The sequence below is a fragment of the Oryzias melastigma genome, linkage group LG4 (genome assembly GCF_002922805.2).
Source record: "Oryzias melastigma strain HK-1 linkage group LG4, ASM292280v2, whole genome shotgun sequence".
In the NCBI taxonomy this organism is placed as follows: Eukaryota; Metazoa; Chordata; class Actinopteri; order Beloniformes; family Adrianichthyidae; genus Oryzias; species Oryzias melastigma.
In genome coordinates this window covers 20317167-20335429 of record NC_050515.1, presented here as the reverse complement: position 1 = coordinate 20335429, position 18263 = coordinate 20317167, and the positions used below count along the sequence as shown (strand labels likewise).

Below are 18263 nucleotides of genomic sequence, written 5' to 3'. Positions count from 1 at the left end.
TTTATCTCCAAACGACAATTTACCAAGTAATTTTGGTAAACTGACTTTTGAATTTATGGCATCTATAATTATGGAGGATTATTCTCAGGTTAAGTCAAGGTTTAATCATCCTATAGGATTTTTACACTGCAAATAAGTTTGTCTTAGAAGCCTCTGGAACTGAAGCTCATACATATCATTTGGGATCCAAATTCTCGATTTGTAAAATACTGCTTCTTTTGAAAATTTTGGAGATATAGAAATTAAAATCTTTTAGAATCACCTGTTGCAAAGATGTTTAGCATAATCCAAGAGTTTTCCTTGGTCATATGGGGCTCCATCATACCCAGTAAGAGATCAAAGTAATCTTCCATCTGTCATCCACAGCTTTTCCTGAACCCAGTCTTATCATTCATCTATTTGTGCGAATGAGTCATGATAACAGTTTAACGCCTGTCCTTGCCCAAACATAAACCAACTAAGATTTATTGCCCTCCATCTCTATCTAGAGCAGCAGGAACACCCTTGTGGTTGCAGATCTTCAGCTCTTCTAACAGTTAGCAGAAATGGTCTTGTCCAAGTAGCTACCTCCAAAAACTCGTCAAATTCAACCCTTGGTTTGTTTCTTCTGTTCACCTGATGACTTCCTGTCTTCTTCAAACGCCAATGCCAGCATTGAACATAGATTTGCACTAAAGATAATGTGTCTATTGTGTTTATGTTTTTAGCAAGAACACTAGAAGTGATGCTGGAAAAAATCACATGAAACAAGTGAATAATGCAACATTGGACTGACAGTGGTGGTTCCAAGTCCAGCTGCTTGAAGAGGCTTGTTCCAGGAAGGACATTTGAGGTAAAACCAACGCCAAATCAATCATACAAGGAAAGAACAATAATCAATTACAGTGGGGGTGTAACGATTAATTAATTAATCGATTTCTATTCCAACAACCCAACCAGATCAGTTTTTCTAAGGTAGAATCAAACTGAATCGACATATAAAATTAAAAAACTGTTTCAACATGAGATAAATCAATAATCAATCTTGTAAAATACTGTTTGGATTGAGACATGGTAGATTTATTTAATTGTAACATAAAAACAATCAATTGCCATCACAGTGGATAAGACACATGTGCAAAGAAAAATGCAAAAAAAAGGATCAACCCATCATTACAGTCCAGTGTGTGGAAACACTGAATGTAGTAAAGACAGAGTGGTAGAATGTTCTAACAATGTTCTATTTGTATTATTCTGATGTGAAAAAACAGCAGTGGACAGACCTTTATGAAACTAAAATATAAATGGATTTGTCATTAACTCTTGATTACTTGTTTGCACCCAAATTTAATTTACTCTTGATTATCTTGCAAGAAGTACAAGGAGTCTTGAAAACTTCACCTGCACTGTTCACTATCTGTAGGTCAGAGCATCGGATCCAATCAGATCATTCTAAATGAACCACTATCAACTATGAATCGGAATGGCAACCAAAAATTATTATCTGAATCAAGTAATGTCTTAATGAATTGTTACATACTCTATCAAATATGGTTTTAGACTTCTGAAATTGTTATACGTTCTGTATCCAGGTTGTCCAATAATAGTGTTGTAATGAAAAATATTATGCCTATAATGTATTATCTGGTAAAGTATGGTTACATTTTAAACATTTTAAAAGGCCATAAAAATGTTCATGTATCAATACAAACTTTTGAGGAAAACAAACTTTGCTTTGTCCCGTTCACCACAGGGATTGTCTCATTATCATGACTTGTGTTAATTGTGCTCCTCTCCTGATCTGTTGACCTTTCCTACAGTTTTGTGGCCGTGACACTGAATCCTTCACCACTCCTTTGTCGCCCTCCTGTCTCCCACTTCCTCATGTGTTCAGCTGTGTTGTGTCTGTTGGTTTAGGAGTGCTTTACATCTGTCCCACAGAGTTGCCCTTGGTCAAATGTTTGTGCTCCACTTAGGCTTAATTTAGCCCCTGTTTAATTAGATTTTCTCGGGACAATAAAGGGGCTGGGCATAGGAAGTGAAACAGCACATGGCAAAATCAGTGTTGCAGCCACATACTTTTATTGAGGCATCTGATTGGCCAGTTTAAAACTTGAATAATGTGCACAACAGAAAAAAAATTAAAAAATTAGGGTACAAACAACTATTTGTAAAAATCCCTGTTTTTGCTTGAAATGTTGAATGCTTCAGAAAATTATTTTGATTTTACAAATAGGATGATTGCATTTTAGGATGCTAAATCAAAAAGCAGGTTAAAGAAAAGGCAGATTTCCATGAAACATCTCTGAATTTGTGCTACAGTCACAAGGACTTTTCTGCATTCATTTGTAGTGGTTGAATTTTTTTTAACTTGCTTGTGATCAATACCCAGATTAATGATCCAGGAAGGCTGGAAAGAGTTTCAAAATGTGTACTTGCTAAATGAGCACATAAAATACTTTTTATTTTGGAAAAACAAACCCATTTTGGTCTTGTGATTGACAGAAAACTCAAAGATCCCAATCTCTATGACAACTAGAAAAAAATGTACCCTGTAACACGTTATTGTGATGTCACAAAATAAATGAGTACTTTTTTTGTACAAGTATAAGCTAATTTTTATAAAATGAAAGTCTAAAGAAATCGGTTTGTGAGGCTGTTTCAGCTGTTTGTGGCAGATTTTCCTGCTGATTTTTAATAAGAAAAAAACAGCAACTTTTCATGTCTGGATAATTCCCCAATACTCTATCAAGAAGGTAGAAAGTAGAATTTTTTATTTCAAAATTCTGACTTTTGTTCTCATAATATCACTTCATAGAAACTACCCATATTTTTAAAAGAAAATATCCTCAGATGAATCAGAGAGTCTCTGTAACGGTTCATTTCTGCTGACATGCCGAGCAGCAGAAAACATGATGGCGCTGTTTGTTGGCTTCAGATCAACTGTGAAAGTAGGACAGTGATTTCATTTAGAAAAATGATAGGAGGCAGCACAAGATCAAGCACAGTAATGTTTGGCCCCAATGCTGACCTCCTCTAAAAAACATATGTTTATCAAATGTTCTGATGTGCCACACTTTCCCACTAGGAGTGAATATTTAGGTAATTTTCTCACAAGCAAGGATGCTAAATAGAGAACATTGCAGTTAGGTTTCACATCTAGTATTGATAGTAAGATAAAAACTAAAGCAGATTGAGAGTGCAGTTTTAACGTCTGCTTGTTTAGGACGGTGAATGAAACTAGTAGAATGAATCAATTTAAATTAGAAATTGATAAGTCTGTGTACCTGCTCAGTACACCACAATTACCCCAAAAAGACATTTTTTAACCTTTTATAAAATTTGCATTTCTTCAGATTCTTATTTGTGTTGTTTTTTCTAAATCTTTGGTCAGGTGGAAGTTCCATGCACATTTATAAAGTGTGCACGTAAACCTATAAATAAATTAAATAATATATATTTTTAAAGAGTTTTCTTGATTAGACAGTAATAGAGTTCAAGTGATCTTATTAATGATGTGGACTGTCTAAATAAAACAAACGTATAAGCTTGTTTTGCTTCAGAAGCCTGACAAACAAAATTCTTTTGCATTACTTTTATAAATGAATGAATGCCTTTATTGTCATTGTAGATGCTACAATGAAATTTAGAAAAAATGAAATTTAGCCAAGTATTTTAGTTCTTCAGGTTAGAATTAGAGCATGCTATATGGTTGCTGGAAACACTTTAAATTCGATTGGAGCCAAACCAAACCACAGTGAGTCAGGGCTGATGAAAATGTGTGCTATGAATTCTCTTAATATGCTAAATAAAACAAAACTATAGAAACTAAATGTGCCAATCCTCTCATGTTAGTTCAAAAGTCTGTTCAGCAGCCACTCTGAGGTTTTTGATCTGTCCAGAAAGCAGACACAGTTGAACGTATGAACTTCCAGCTCTGCTTCCTGGTATATTTGATTTGTTTGCTGTTACTAAACTAAAAATATTTCTAACAACCAATATAAATCTCAAACAAACAAACAAAAAAAACATCCCTTTGTGCAGGATTCATCCATCCCATGCATAAATCCAGTTTACAGTAAAGAAGTTTGTTTAGAGTTACATTGCTAGCAAGGTATTTTCAGCCCCTTTATTCTCTGTAAACTGCCTGGTATGGCTTTATTACAGTGCTGAAGATGAATCATATCTCGATTTCAGACATCACATGAAGTGTAAATCTTTCAGGCACTGACGGCACGAGAGCTGTAAAACAAAACGTACACTCTGAAGGCTCACGGGTGATACAGTGTGCACTTGACACAGATTTCCCAGGGCGCACTTAATCTTACGTGGAATCTCAATCAGGAGGCTACATTCCATGGTTATCCCTGAGAAGGTCACAGCTGCGTGGGGACACAATGAGGCCGCTAACCACAATGGTATCCTGCAGGAGGTGCCACCCTCAACTGATAAGACGGGCCACCCGGCTTCATCCCTCTGCTTGATATTCAAAATTTGCAGCAAAGGATTTGTTTCGCTGCCTAGATACAGTGATGGAATGGAAAAGCACTGCAGTGTACCCACATCAAAGTGACCCTCAATCAAGTTCCCAACGTGACCACGTGTCGATTTGAGTTGCTGACACACAGGTTACTATCTAAGGTGAAACCTCTGCAGCCTCGGGTGCATTTCTGCACATGCAACTGCAAAACAAGCACGTTCGCAGACTTGCATGTGATGAGGAAAAGCAGCCAGGGAAATTTGAGCAAACATAAAAAAAGCTGGAACACGGCGTTCACCCAATTTCAGTTTAAATTGGGCAGTTGAATCCCTCCAGATTTCTGTATCAAATGCACAACACCTTATTTAATTGCATCCAAGGAGAACATCACTGCTAAAGTAATGAGGTCAATGCAGCGAACATGCAGCTAAAGATAGTGATAAGTCATGACTTACACTATGCGCAAGGATAACTCGTTCAGCGCATATTCAGCAAGATATAAACACCACCAATCATCAGGGACCTGCTTAACCTCCAGTAAACTGCCATACATGAACATGTCCCTTTGATTGCCTAATTAACCGACTGTAGCTGAGTGATGAACCTCCGGAGAGTTATCACCCGGCTCTGCAGTTCTTAGGAATACTGTGCATTTGCTGGTTGGTTTGGTGTCAGGGCTATTTACAGCAGCCACGCACTGTGCACGACCTTTTACTCACACACGTGCAAAATTAGCAACTAACTGGTGAGGAATTTCTACCATTCAGGATTTCTATTGTCTCACACAAACATGCGTGGATGACAGATCTTGACCTCAACACCCGGGAGGAAAAAAATCAAGGGAGAAATCCTGTTGTTTCATTCTTGGGAAGTGAGCAAATAAAACACGATTGCCAAAGCGCTCCTTTGATCTCACAGAGGCTGTGTGAAACTCCACAGACTCCATCACCGACCAGGAAGCTCACTTAGCAGGATACCTGCAGGGATGAAGGTATATTTGAAGTCGGACACATTTAAAGACAGTAAGGTGCAAGATCTTTGCTTTTGCCAAAGCAGATAATGAGATGTAATATTTTATATCTGCCAACAGAATTGAGTTCAAACTCGAGTGCATGAACTTTATCAAATTCACACTTCTGTATCTTCATAAAACAGTGTGCTACATTTACCTGATAACTCAAATGTTCAAATTCAACTTTCAAAAAACACAAAGATCTAAGGCAGTGTTTTAAATGTTGTTTTTGATTAATGAATTTATGTTAAAAAGTCAATTTTATTAACAGTTTCCTACATTCTGAAGCCAGAGACCTTTATGAATATTTAAAGAAGTGTCCCAAACCATACTTTATGATATACGGAATCATTATGTTTACCATTTGTCTCAATTTTTTTGGTGCTAAAGTACAGTTAGTTTTCTGAAAAGTGTATTTTTGAAAAGTAAAATGTTTAACTATTGAACCAGTTTTGAGCAGTTTGGGTTTTTAACTTTTCTTCCCATAATTACTTAAATAAAACTTATTTTCATGGAGAAAAAAGCAAAAAACTTAGAGTGTATTCCGACAGGACACATTTGATTCGCTTAAAGTGAACCAGAGTTTGCTTCTCCCAATAATCTTGAACAAACTTTCAGTCTCAAGTGGACCCTGATCCGGGATGAGAAACCGCCATCTGAACCATCTTTCGAGGTAGTCTCTGTTCATTTCCAATCTGACTTAGCTCCAGTTCACTCTGAGTTTCCTCAGTCGGAATAGTCTCTGTGCTCGAAGCAGAACAACTGAACCCAAACGGCCACCGTAGCCGGGCATCATGGGATGTAAAAAGAGAGCCATGGACAAAGGTGGGGACAAAGGTGTTTGCCCCATGCTTGTTCTTTTCCACTCTGCAGCAGCAGCTATTGCGGACTCCTCCCAGCCCGAGGGATTTACATGACTCCAGCTCATGTTTGTCTTCATAATTTGTACTGCACGGCTGTAAGATCATTTAAGCTGTTGTCTCTGAGAGTTTATAGCAGTTTAACTGTATTCCATAGGCATTAGCGTGTCCTCCACGTGCCTGCTGGAGGACAAAAGCAGACGATTGTTTCTCCTCCGCCCACCCCACTGAGCTGGACTGCTTTTGTTTCACAGCCATAAAAATGTCAGAATAACAAGGAGAAGATTTATGAAATCCCAGATGCTCCACCTAAAGACCCTGTCTACAACTGAGGAGTGCACTGATATCAACTTACAGGTCAGGGAAGTCACAGTCCCTAACATCGTTGAAGGAGCATCAGAACCCAAGCATCAAACTGATTTATATTAAGATGTGCCTCTAAGTCTCTTGCAGCTCCAAAATTCAGTTTGGAATATGCAGAAATGGATTTAGGAAGAATTCCCAAATGCCATTTCTCCTCTTCAGGGGACAGGCCGTTATGTTCTGAAGGCTTTTGTGGAGCGTCAGCTGGAACAAAGCTGGGGTGCATAGCTTTTGCATAAAAATAAGCATGAGTTACAGCCACACCTTTACCGGGAGAGAGCCTCATTAAACCTACCAATGCTTGATAAATCTGTCTAAAGCTTAAAGCTGATGACAGATGCAAGGACATTGTTCATGATTACTCTCACTGTCATTACAGTCATTTTTCACGTGAGGTCTACGTTTAGGAGGCTCGTGCCATGAAGCAGAGTCGGAAGTGTTTCAAAACAGCCAAATATTTTACAGTTAAATACACTAGCAGATCACATCAAACAGGGATAATCTAAAAAAATGAAAGGTTAACGTACTCTTGGACTTTATTTTATTAAGCATACTTGAGCATAAGTATAGAAAAATAGCACCTGAATACTTCTTCAAACTAAATTGAAACACTTTAAGTGTACACTATATTGATATTATCTAAAAAGTAGACATCAAGTATACTGCCTCGTGTATAACTGTAGTATACTTAAATGAAATGCTTTTTGCTAAGGGTGTGTGGAACAAAAACACTATTTTGGCTCCCTCTGGTGGAAGAATAAAGAACCTTCAGTCTGTGGCTGCTTGTATCTAGGTTTATTTATAGATTTTTGTTCTTTATTTCATCGTAAATTGTTTTTGTGTACGCTTTTCTCTGAAAAACTGATGACCTTTACTGTCATTCTGAAGGATACAATAAATGTGTAATACATTTTCCTGATAGAGTCTTTTTACGTAATAAACATACTACATCTGCCACTCTTGTTCCACTATTATTGTGGCCTCTTTATCATAATGGAGGATATATATAAAGAAAGTAAAGATTAAAACTGTGTGTGTGATTACTTTTATTACCCAAATAGTTGTGAATCAGGATCAGATGAAAAAATGCTCTTGGAAAAAGCTTCAATTTGTGACGTAGAACCTACATCGTTATGCCACAAATTCCCTACTCGGCTCCACTTTCAGATGACTAGATCCATGCACGTCTTCATTTTCCTCATCCGAGCTGGCATCTCGCTCTAGCTGTGTGAGAGGCTGTAAGCTGGTGGGAGAGTGTGTAAACAGATGGATGATGGGAAGTAGGGACATGCATAATGTCAAGTAAATTCACCGCAAAACAAGTGAGAAAAACTCAGTAAATGAACAAGCAGAGTTACTTATGTATAAGGGAGAAACAAGTATGATGGGAAGAATGCCATCATCCTTTTTCTCAGAGGACTCTTTCTCACCTTTTCTCATTTTAATTGAAAGTAAAATGTTAAATGGAAAAAACAAAGTTGAATAGGGGTATAATGTCATCAACCTTTGGAGGATTGTCTTCAATTTTAACAGCATCATTCCTTATCTGCTAAGGACATTGTGTGTCACTATCCTCTATCCTGGTTTTGAGTAGAAGCAGATGATAACACAAAACAATTGTTTCTAAAAGGTACAAGGGTCATATGTAAACTATAGCTTGGTGTAATAATGATGGTTAGGTCTTTAGGTCTCACACATCATGTGGATACAGAACATGAGCTCTTAAAGATGTTGAGTGTGTGGACACTAATGGAGAGCCACTTCCAAAAGTTCAGCTAAATTTAACATATCATTTAACATTTTTAGATTTTAATTGTCTTTTTTTTAAACCATGACCACCTTTAATTATGTCATACTACTGGATGACTGATGACAATAAATCTTTTCTTTTTTTTTGTTATTATCCGATTTAGCAGTTAGCTGTTGCACCATTTTAAATCACCACCCAACATTCAACAGGTAAAATCTGACATAATTTCGGGAAAATAATGGCAATTTAAAACATTTACGACTAAACAATTTTCGGCGAGTTCTACAATCCTGAATGGTGAGGGAAAGCATGTGGGGTGTAAAGGTTGCTTCTTATCAGACACATTTATCAAGTTTCAGCAGCTCCCAAGTCTACGGAGTAAACCTCTGGGCTGGGTGGAGACAAGGCCAAAACCCCATGAAGTCATTCACTGAATTCCACGAAAAGTCTTTGCTTACCTTTAGTCAACAGTAGCTCAAAGTGTATTTCCCTTATAATTTTTAATTTCAATTATATTTGAATATTTTGTGTAACGATAAGGAAGACAGGAAACACATTTGGACTTATAGAATCCTTATAAATCTGTGTGGTGTAGGATTCAGTCCACATTAGTGTCACTCACATTCCCACAATTGGATGGCTCATTAAAATGAACCAAAAAAGGAGAAACCAGACTCTCCTCTTGTAATCCTCCTAGCCCAGGGGTGTCCAGACTTTCTGCAAAGAGGCCAGATTTGGTAAAGGTGACGATTTATTAGGGTCAATGTTATAGCCAATCACAATCAAGAAATTGTACTCTTTTTTTAGAAAGTACTAGAGGCCAAATATTATTTATTTTTTGACAGGAACCTGCGGGCCAATAGAAATTTGACTGGGGGTTGCATTTGGCCCACAGGCCAGACATGCCTGCCCCAGCCCATCACAGGGTCATTGGGAGTGGTCGTGCTGGAGTTTTGGTCTTTTTTGGAACTAATGAAAGGGCAGCATGAGAAATAAGGGACAACTAAATTGTCTTCTTTGTGTTTTGACGTGTTCTTGTTGCACTTTCTCATAGTAGAGGGACTTTATAAAATAATTCAGGATTAAACCTGCATTTCTGAGCATTTCTTAGTTCAATTCAGGAGCTTTTTCTGCCTTTTATTCTTTAAATTGTTGTGCCAAAACCTAGAATCCTATTTCTAATGAGCTGCAGAAAATGTCTTAAAAAAAAAAAAAAAAATTGTTGATTTAGCTAAAAACTGCATAGCCATAAAAAGGGAGACCACTAGGGATGATTTTACGATAGAAAAAAAAAATAATAATAGTTGGAGTGGGACTTTAAGTTGTCAGTTTAATCAGCAGAAACCTGTTGGTGCTTTTTTTAACTAATACAATTTTTAAATTTGATTAAAAAATATTGTTTTTTGGAAAGTGGCTATTTGCATGTAATTTTCTAAATTCGTGAGGCCAGTGCAGAACTTTTTTCTTGGCTGCACAGACCTGGAAGAAAGGTTAGGGTTACGGTTAGGTTAATAAGTGCGACAAACAACAACATTTAGCCCTGTACGCACTTAAAATATGTGCATGCAATGCAGCAATGTGCATTGGCCGCCACCATGAATTTCCATCAGTTTTCGTGTTTGGCGTCACATAAATTAGTGCAAATAAAACCAGCCTTAAAAATATATTATTTATAATCTTATAAGTAGTATTTCATTATGAATGTGTGGTTTTGTTTTGTTTTTTTTTTAGCTTACGTGCCGCTGAAATTTGGCACCTTTCTAGCTCCATAGCCCAGAGCCGACAATGCTTTTCTTTTCTCTGCATTTCTGCTTCTCCCGGTTGTAAAGCCTGATGTTGTGTCACTGCCAGTAAACTTATCGCTTAATCACGCGTCCCACCCCCGCCGGGACAGCTGGGAATGCCCTATTAAAGCCTGACATTTACTCAATCGGCATTCTTTCCTCCGGTTAACGGCGGTGGTCCAGGGACGACGCCTACGGACTCTGTAGCCAGTTTTTTTATTTTCCGATTTCTCTTTTCTTTTTGTCCAAGTTTCTGCCAGCAAAGGTCAGACAGGGACGGATCCGTTTGGCTGGTCTTTTAAAATATAAAACCAAAACAATAATCGGTAAGTTCATTACGTGGTTAATTAATTAATTCTGCGTGAACAATGTTTGTCTCGTTCACATCCGGTTAATTTCCGGGTTATGTTGCGTTTAATAAAAAAGAAAGAAAGAAAGATGAAGTTCTGCATTTAAAGTACTTTCTAGAAATTATTTGTAAAACCCTAAATGAAATAAATGCAACAACTGTTATGTTTTTGCCCCCTTTAATAAAGACAGATAATTTAAAAATAATATATATATATATATTAACACATGGGTCCACAACATGAGGCTCTGGAGCCACATGTGACTTTTGAAGCTCTTTAAAAAAAATGCCACTAACCTTGATAGATGCAGTTTGTTGGTTTTAGTTAATTTGTTCAAATGACATTTTTAACATGTCAGATAACTGAGCAAAATTATGGTAAAACGTTTCATTTTCTGTCAGATTGATTTATTATTAGAATTAACTTAATGCATATTCTCATTTTCACCTGCACAACATTGGTTCACTTTTCAGAACGCTATTGCTATTATGATAATTTTAATGGAACTACAGTTTTTTTGTTTAAAATAAAGCATAAACATAAAGAGATTTTTTTTTTCCAAAACATAAAATAGTTTATAGCAGAACTTTTATATGACTTTCGCTTAAAATAAAAGACACAATGAGTCACATAAGATCATATCAATTCAGCAAATGTAGTAGTTGGTAGTGGAATGTCAGCTGTGAATAAAATGAATTAACTGTGTGTAAATTAAACTAATCAACATTAAGTCGGAGCTATTTAGGTGATTCTAACCATATTTTTTTAAACTACGAGGCACGCTTTGATGCCTGAATTTATTGGAGAAAAAAATTGAAGATCTACTAATTCTGGTTGTTTTTACTGACACCCAAAGGATTTTCTATGGTAAATGTGGCACAAAAATCTGTCAAAAGGTTTTAGTTAAACTTAAGCAGTCTTGTCTTTCAGCTGTGAATGACTGTATGAAAGTTTAAGCTAGTTTAATTTCCTTTTTTTGTTAACTACTTATGTATTTTTTTTTATTAAGTTATTTTTTTAAATGAAACACTTTTCTTCAATTAGAGAGCTACAATGGAAGGGTAAAAGAGCCACATATGGCTGCAGTAGTGTAGTCCCTGTTCAAAGTTCTTGAAGCATAGAATTACTTTTACATGTTTAGATTACAAAAATTGGGATTCTACGCTAATGTTTTAATGTTTATATTCAAAAGGAATAAGGTGCACCAAAGTCACAATGGTCCACCAAATTAAGCCATTTTTATTCAAGTAAATCTGCAGCATTAGGAGGATCTTATTTGACCGAGGGCGTATTTTGTTTTGAAATGAGCTTTTATGTGTTGCTCTCTAAAGTAAATGAAGTTAAATTTGGTATATATGGAAAAATATGTCACATTCATTTATTGTAAGCATTTAGAAAACACATTTTACAAATGAATAAATGAGCCACAAAACTATAAATAAAGTGTATTTTCTCTGAACAGTGAGTTTGGATTGAACGTCTCTCACTGGGTTTGGTCTGGAAGTAAATGACTCTAAAGTGTTAAAGGCCACAGACCCTGCTTTAACTTCTTTCTGAAGCAGTTTTGTGTCCATGTTACAGAAAAAAACATGGCTGCCATCCACAGTTCAAACACAGAGTTCGCCTTGCAGTTATTCCAAACTGTAAGCCAAGCGAATCCCACCGGGAACATCTTCTTCTCCCCCCTGAGCATCAGCTCTGCTTTGTCCATGGTCTACCTGGGAGCCAGAGGAGACACAGCTGCCCAGATGGGAAAGGTGAGAACAGCCTCTGCTTCTGCCGCTCTGCAGCTCCCGACATTCACAAGAACTGGGGACTCTAGTTGTAAATGTGAAAGGCGTGACTGGGGAGAGGCTGTGACAGCATCCAGCAAAACCTGAACTTTGATCTCATTCTAGCCCTCTAGAACAACTGCGTATTGTGAAGTTAAAAAGGAGAACGCCATAAAAAAACTGTCTTAACAGGAGTTCCAGTTCATGGAACCAGCTTCTCTTGACAGGGTCAAACAAAGTTCTTGTTTGCTTTATCTTGATTTATTATCTGACTGAAGCAAATGTTTTCTTTTTCATATTTGAGCTGCTCAGTAGTTATTTAAAGTTAAGGAATTTAATGTGTAAATATCTATTTTGTTTAAAAAATCTAACATTTTGAGGTTTTAAAATTGTTTCCATTAAATTACCTCAAATGAATAAGCAGTAGATGAACAAAATGTTAAAATTTCAGCACATTTTAGCACTTTTGTCATTTAATTTAATGGAGCCTTCAATGTTTGTCTATATCATGGACAGAATGCTTATTTAAACACATCATTCTGGGAATGATCATTCCCACAACATATTTTAAAAAATATTTTGCATTGTGTAAAAATATTATATCAAATTTAAATAGTCACCTTACTCTGTGAACAGGTTATTAACCCATAGATGTTACAAATTAGCCAAAACATGCAACGTTTATATTTCTAAAGTGTTGTGCAATTTTATTAAATTATTTTTATTGTTGTCATTGGGCTTCCTAAGCCTTGTTTTTTATGTTTTTCTTTTATAAACTACTATTTTATGCATCACTCAAAATCAAAATTTTCTATTTATTGTGAAATATTATCAATGAATAAAAGTTTTCTACAAATAAAACATTTTTAGGATGACTACTACTTTTTCCCAGCAGTCCCCCCAGACTCGTCAAATCTCTGTTTCGTAATTTAATAAAAAGATGTTCAATAAATATTACTTGATCTGCAGAATTATTGATCAAAAGCCTTATCAAAAACCCATTGAGGCATAAAAATGTTGAAAAAAAGCAGATAACCTTCAAAACAACAACCTGTGGAGATGATTGACCATCATTTTTGGGAAGGCATGGTGGATGATATGAGTTTTAGGATCTTGTCTTTGTCTCATAGTTTAATATGAAGTTATCTTATAAGTTAAACCCCTGTATCACCACTGGGTCTTGCAAACAGATATTGATCCACATAAACATGCAAACTAATCTATATAAGAGGGGTGGAAAATAAGGGAAATCTACACATGACAGTCCAGTTAAAGACTAGTGGAATTATTTTCTACTTTCTTAACAAGTGTATCAGATATTTCAATGACCTTTTTAGTGGTTTGTTTGAATGCATGTCTTCTGAACCCAGGCTCTCCAGTTCGGCTCCAATGAAGGTGTCCATGCAGATTTCCAAACTCTTAATGCTGAAATCAACTCCCCATCTGCATTATACACCCTGAAACTAGCCAACCGCCTGTACGGAGAAAACACATTGAAGTTCCTTCCTGTGAGTTATCCACTTCCCATATCTCAATTGTTTTTTTAGATTGAATATGTTTGCCATAACAGGCGGACTGAGCTGCTATCTTCTTTCCAGGAATTCCTGGAAGCCACTCTGAAGTACTACCAGGCCAACCTGAAGGCCGTGGATTTTATCGGAGCTTCGGAGGCATGCAGGGTGGAGATCAACAGCTGGGTGGAGGAGCAGACGGAGAGTAAGCCGCTTTATTGATCAAAAAGTCCACTCCTCCTCATTTTATTGTCTTGGACTTGGTCTGTGGACCAGCTGAATAGAGCTTTTTTTTCTGTGCAACCTTTTAAGATAAGATAAAAGACCTTCTAAAGCAAGGATCTGTCACTCCAATGACAAGACTGGCTCTGGTCAATGCGATCTACTTCAAGGGAAGCTGGAAGAACCGCTTCAATGCTGCAAACACCAAGGAGATGCTCTTTAAGGTCAACCAGGTAAAAAAATAAAACTAAAGTTGCAAAGTCTGCTAATGCTGTGGTTTTTTCAGTCATTCTGCTTTATTGTTTGGTCAAGAACGAGACTAAGCCGGTCCAGATGATGTACCAGATGCACAAGCTTCCTTACAACTACATCCCGGACCATAGTCTGCAGATCCTGGAGCTCCCGTATGTGAACGAAGAGCTGAGCATGTTCATCCTGCTGCCCGAGGAGTCCAAAGATGGATCTGACCCCCTGTTGAAGGTACAGCACTGTGATGATGACACATCCGCTCTATGGTTTCAAACTTCATATGAACTGTGTTGCAGCTGGAGAAGGAGCTGACTCAGGAGAGGCTGAACGAATGGACCAACAGGGAAAACATGGACACCCACTCAGAAGTCATCATTCATCTGCCAAAGTTCAAGCTTGTGGATGAATACGAGCTGAACGAGCCTCTGGCCAAAATGGGCATGACCGACGTGTTCTGCTCAGGGAGGGCTGATCTGTCTGGCATGAATGGAGAGGGGGGGCTTTTTCTGTCAACGGTGGCTCACAAGGCCTTTGTGGAGGTGAACGAAGAGGGCACAGAGGCCGCCGCTGCCACAGCTGGAATGGTGGCTTTTTGCATGCTGAGAGAGGAACACTTCAAAGCTGATCATCCGTTCCTCTTCTTCATCAGGCACAACAAGTCGAGATCCATCCTCTTCTTTGGCAGGTTCTCCTCTCCTCAGTAGACATGAAAGATGTGGTTCAGTCTGAAATAAAAAACATCTGCAATCCTGGATCAGTTAATGAAGATTTATTTTCTGGACATGTTTCTAATTAAAGAAGGTCATTAAAATGTGGTCATTTTTTAACGATAATATAACAGCTACTCCATAAGCCCTGATAATTAAGGTGGTGGATTTATGACCAAACTTAATAAACATGAGATACTACCTGCATATATTAAAGTGGAACTAGAATTCCACTGGATTTTTTTCTTGCTGCTTTAAAGAAGAAGATAATATCAAAGGTGTCATTGTTTAAGTAAAGATTTTGCAATTAACTGCCAGATGTTGCATTTCTTGCACAGGTGCATGAGTGCAATCCTGTTTACTTTGACTACTTCAGAGAGCCTCCTCTAAGCAAGGTTCACCAATGGATGCATTTCTTAATGTGGCCACTAGAGGCTCCCCTTTATTTTATATTTCTTTAGTTTCAAACCGTGAAGAAGTTTGTTTTGACCTTTAAACTAGATTTAACTTATTTGAATTGAATCCCAAGAAAATAGTTTAAAGATTTATATAATATAATATCATATAACATAATATAAAATAACATAATATTGAGAGAAATAGATTATACCGGAAATAGTATTTTGCATGCAAAAATAAAAGTTCAAGCAACCTAAGCCCCATTTGTGGTTGTATCTGCTATTGATTACTCCTGTCTGCTCGTTCAATCAAAGCAGGAAGCTGCAGCCTGCGCGGCTAAAGCTAACACACGCCGTGAATGAACTGGTTCAAAGATGAACGGAGCGGACTTCCGAGGAGTTTCAGTTCACAATTTCTCTGAGAAAATCCCGGAGCAGGTCGTCCACTTCCACGTCATTAAGTTTGACGGCGGTTTCTTCCTCTGGGTTGGTTCGGCTCCGGTTCTGTCCAACTTAGCGGTCTCTCTGAACAGCAAATACGTGAGTACAGAACCCAGGTTTGTTTTGCTTGGTAACATGTCTTGACGAAAATGTGAAAGTTAGAATAAAATACGTCTATAAAACCTTAAAATATCACGATATAACTCACGAGTCAGTTATTATCTTCAGTATTTATTAAGAGAACAACAGTATCTAATAATTTAACATTTTATTTAAACATTTCTAAAACCAGAGCCATTTCCGGTTTTAAATTTTCTGTTAATTATTTTAAATACTTTTTTAACGTACTATTTTATATTTGAACATTTTTTGTTTATTATTTATTATATTATTGTTTTCAAATTTTACATTAAATTTACTGACATTTCCATAAATGTGATCATAGTCCGACTGCAAAATAGCAGATTTAATTTTTACAACATACCAAAAAAACAGTTAAAACAACTCAAATTCTTATATGTAACCCATTCTCTCTCTCTCTCTTTTAACCCCAATTGATCTTGTTCATTCAAACAAAAAACAACACAAATCATTGCTGATTTTAGGTAATAAACCTACAAAGATTAGCACTTGTTTTTGTTTTTTTATTTAGAAATGTGCCTAATTCTATTCTAATTTCTTCTATGATCAAACAGACCCTGCATTCTGTCTGTCAAATGCTTAAATTCTGCTGTCACTTGATTGGTAAATAATCATCACTTCTACATAACATGAGAACACGAAATGTTTTTACATGCATTTATGTAAAAAAATCTTGCTGGAAAATCTTAAATTAATTTCTTGTGAATATATTGACTCTTCTGTAATTAGCTTTACTCTGATTTAATATAACAAAAACTAAGAAATGTTCAGCTGATGCTTTTTAGGTGATAAATGTGTATTAAATCGTGGTCAATTACTTGCATTTACGAAGAAATCAAACTTTCTCGTTGAGAGAATTATCATTATTATTATTTTGTTTTGAACAGCTTCTTGTTTTCTGTTTGCAGGATTCGACGCCGTTATCTACACTGGTGATGGGGGACCCGTCTGATACCACTGCGACTTCTTTAGCACAGGGATTAGGTAATCTCAACATTTAATATATTTTTTCATAGCTTTAAGAGTCCAAAAGACAACAAAGTTTTACTTTTTTTTTTTTTCTTGACTGATGTTTTTTTTGGACATGTTTACATGCATCCAGGACAAAAATTGATGGAAATTCTTCATGGTTCCATGTAGTGCTGGGTGATGTGGAAAAAAAATGTATATCACAATTCCATTTATTCTGTCATAATAACAAAATATATAATGATAAAAAACAATAAAGTATATTTTCTTTTATTAAAAGAAAGCTCTCACTAGTTTTACTTTGAAAACAGGAAGCTTCACTGACACTTCCGGTGACAGTAATACCACTCATTCGGCTTTGTTATAGTTCATAAAACAAGTTTGGACTATTTAATGATATATTTGGCACAGTAATTGATCAAGTGAGGTTATAAACGATAAAAATAGAAGACAGATGGCCCGATAGACACATTACTATTGCCCACACGAAATGTATCGTCATATCGTCCAGCAGTAGTTCCATGTAATTCGTGCAGCCAAGATGCACATTGCTGCGTTGTCCCCATGTTATTTAAGTGCGTCCAAGGGAAAATGTTGTTGTTGGTTACACATATCAAACTAACTCTAACCGTGACTCTAACCCTTCCTCTAAAGGAGAAGGTCACACTAGAAGCATGTATTTAGAAAACATTTTGTGAAAAGTAATTTTCTTTTTAATTTTTTTTTCCATTGTCATAAAATCTTAAAAAAAATTCTCAATCCCATATAGAACCCAATTACTTCACCTAAATGTATAGATTATAGTTAAATAAAAAAAATAGAACTAGGAGAATAATAACAGAGAAAAAAGAACTAAAATTACAGAAAGACAAATTATGAAAATGTAAATAAAAATCTATTGCCATTGGTCTCTTGAGTTCACTTGAAAGAGATATTTTTTATTTTTCAACCAAGTTCTAAAGTAATCTTTTGTTCTTAATCATTGGGTGAAGGTTTTGGGAAGGTTGGACATTTTTTTTTTCACTTCATGCTTGCGTACTTCGCCCTTATGTGTTGCATAAGTGTTTTGTGGCCATTTTTCACTTGCCTGTTAGGAGAGTTGTGGTTAAGGCACAAGCTAAAGAAGCTTGGATGTTTATTGTCAGAGTGGGGAGTAAACAAAACACATCATTTTCTGTTTTTTTTTTCAGCCAAGAGGACAGAGAAGCAGGTCTTTGTGAGCTACAGTCTTCCCATGAGCGACTCCAGCTTGAGTCTGTTGGTGGAGGGACGCAT

The 18263-nt window shown here is 36.6% G+C and overlaps 2 protein-coding genes across 2 annotated transcripts; both read left to right on the top strand.

Annotated features, from left to right (window-relative positions):
* The first annotated feature begins 10247 nt into the window (after window positions 1–10247).
* LOC112150942 (leukocyte elastase inhibitor) lies at window positions 10248–15143 on the top strand. The gene is made up of 7 exons (XM_024279497.2): window positions 10248–10554; window positions 12160–12335; window positions 13721–13858; window positions 13949–14066; window positions 14174–14316; window positions 14396–14563; window positions 14629–15143. Exons 2-7 carry the CDS (start codon window positions 12168–12170, stop codon window positions 15034–15036), a joined length of 1143 nt encoding a protein of 380 aa, XP_024135265.1. The 5' UTR covers window positions 10248–10554; window positions 12160–12167; the 3' UTR covers window positions 15037–15143.
* Window positions 15144–15704: 561 nt separating this feature from the next.
* psmg4 (proteasome (prosome, macropain) assembly chaperone 4) lies at window positions 15705–18263 on the top strand (the record flags this gene model as incomplete). The annotated part of the gene is given in 3 exon segments (XM_024278481.2): window positions 15705–15977; window positions 16928–17003; window positions 18179–18263. Coding segments are annotated over 3 exon segments (326 nt in total), but the record flags the coding sequence as incomplete, so codon positions are not given.

Excerpts from the sequence above, each read along its gene's own strand:
- LOC112150942 (XM_024279497.2), top strand. The coding sequence starts at position 12,168 with ATGGCTGCCATCCACAGTTCAAACACAGAGTTCGCCTTGCAGTTATTC. Across the intron at positions 13,859-13,948 it reads ACACATTGAAGTTCCTTCCT|GAATTCCTGGAAGCCACTCT; the intron begins GTGAGTTATCCA and ends TCTTCTTTCCAG. Across the intron at positions 14,067-14,173 it reads GGTGGAGGAGCAGACGGAGA|ATAAGATAAAAGACCTTCTA; the intron begins GTAAGCCGCTTT and ends CAACCTTTTAAG.